Below are 1,908 nucleotides of genomic sequence, written 5' to 3' on the forward strand. Positions count from 1 at the left end.
ATATATACATTATCTCTGTTATTACTATGTGGAGTTAGGATTAAGCTTTACATGGTTGGCATAACAGTAAGATTTTAACAATTTTTTCTATTTTAACAATTGATCATGGGTGTATTTTCTAATTCTATTTTCATAATATTTCAAGAACAATTGACATATTGCTTGGCTATCTACCAATGCATTTTGTGATCCGCTGGATCCATTAAACCTATCTTTTTCCATGGACGAATTTCTAGCCGCTTTGAACTCCTGGAAACATTTTTCTACCCGTCCGGATAAGATCTGCATTGCTACGGTAAAAAACCTCTGTTCCTTTAATAAATCTACGATTTTTAAAATATTGAATAGCATATTTCTCTCTAATAGTTTTCCGAATACATGGAAAGAACCGATCACAATTCCGATTTATATTATATAGAAAATACAATTGGAATATTTAAATCAAAACCATTTCGCCTAATGATCTACTACACGACTCAGACATAAATTACCTCATGGGCATTGAATAAATAAATAATAAAGAATCACTTAAATTAAAATAACACAATCACCAAAACGGAATAAACATTAGTTGGTGTTTACTATTTATGTTAGTGGTTAGCTAATCTACCGAAAATTTTAACACAGTAGATTTATACGTAGCCGCAAATCAGGATGAGGAATTGAGGTGGTGAACCCAGAAAGTGTATTGCAGCACGTGGTCAGTGATCCTGTTAAAGCTACCTCAAATCAATGTTGTCTTTTCTAAGGAAAGCTTAATATAACAAAAAACTGGCTGGAATATAAATATTTATTTGGTGAGCCTTACAATAGAAAACGTAAACATACAATAAAACTAAAGAGTTTAAATAAAATAATGGACATAAATAAAAATGGCCCCTTGAACAGAAATAAATTAACAAAACGAATTATGATATGGGAGAAACCAATTTACATAAATAAACCAATACCAATATATATAAATAAAATACTGGATGATGGTCTAGAATAAAAGATGACTCTCAAACTGGTCATAAGTCGATGGCCCACGTTTGTACTGGCTCTTCAATGCATTCAGTATTCAAACCCTTAATCAAATTATTACCAAAAATTTATTCATAAACAGCGTGAACTGATAGCAGTTCACATCTATATATATATTTAACACAATAAACAGTCAAGGACCGAAATGGCCACACTGTTGCTGAATGATGTAATGATTAAAGTTAAACTAATACGCAGACAGGGTCTGATAATTCACTGTGATAGTCACAATTAACAATAAAAATGTCCAAACAAACAGGTAACGTACGCAGACAGGGCTGATTAGTAACAATTCATTTTAAAACGTAGATAGCCTGTTGCTAAGCGACCCCTAAGCAACTATTTATTTTACACTTAATACAAAAATAAAATACATAAGTTTCTTTTCAAATAAACAAAAATACCAAAGAAATAATATAAATAAAACAGATGCAATTAATCAATATACTAATACTAAGTAAATACTATTTAAAAAATATTTACAAATTAATTATTAAACATAGCGTTAATAGATTTAGTACGAATAATTTAGAATTCTATCTTTATTATTGAAAATTATTTATACGTGTGAATATGTATTAATTTATGCCTAAGAAAGAATTAAAGAACCAATAAATAAATATTAGCCTTTGTTGTTGACGTTAAATGTTGCTTTTGCAGGTATCCTGGATGAGGCGGATGGGTGACAGCTTGCAGCTGATCTCAGTGAACACAGAGGTCTACAGCCCGGACCCTCGCTACAGGATCAGCTTCACCAAACCGGGCGATTGGCAGCTCCACGTCCAGTCCGTCAACTTCACCGACAAGGGCTACTACGAGTGTCAGGTCAACTCACATCCTCCCATCGTGTACTCGGTCTATGTACATGTTGTAGGTAAGTAGTAT

The 1,908-nt window shown here is 32.3% G+C and overlaps 1 protein-coding gene across 1 annotated transcript in view; it reads left to right on the plus strand.

The window, feature by feature from the left end:
* Positions 1 to 1,908, plus strand: part of LOC106688341 (neuronal growth regulator 1) — a gene marked incomplete at its 5' end in the record, with an annotated part of 208,226 nt that overhangs the window by 64,762 nt on the left and 141,556 nt on the right. Inside the window, 1 exon segment of the mRNA XM_067046270.1 lies at positions 1,684 to 1,897. Coding sequence (XP_066902371.1) covers positions 1,684 to 1,897 — 214 coding nt within the window.

Source organism: Halyomorpha halys, unplaced genomic scaffold (genome assembly GCF_000696795.3).
Source record: "Halyomorpha halys isolate HHAL.00 unplaced genomic scaffold, Hhal_1.1 Scaffold1106.1, whole genome shotgun sequence".
Classification (NCBI taxonomy): Eukaryota; Metazoa; Arthropoda; class Insecta; order Hemiptera; family Pentatomidae; genus Halyomorpha; species Halyomorpha halys.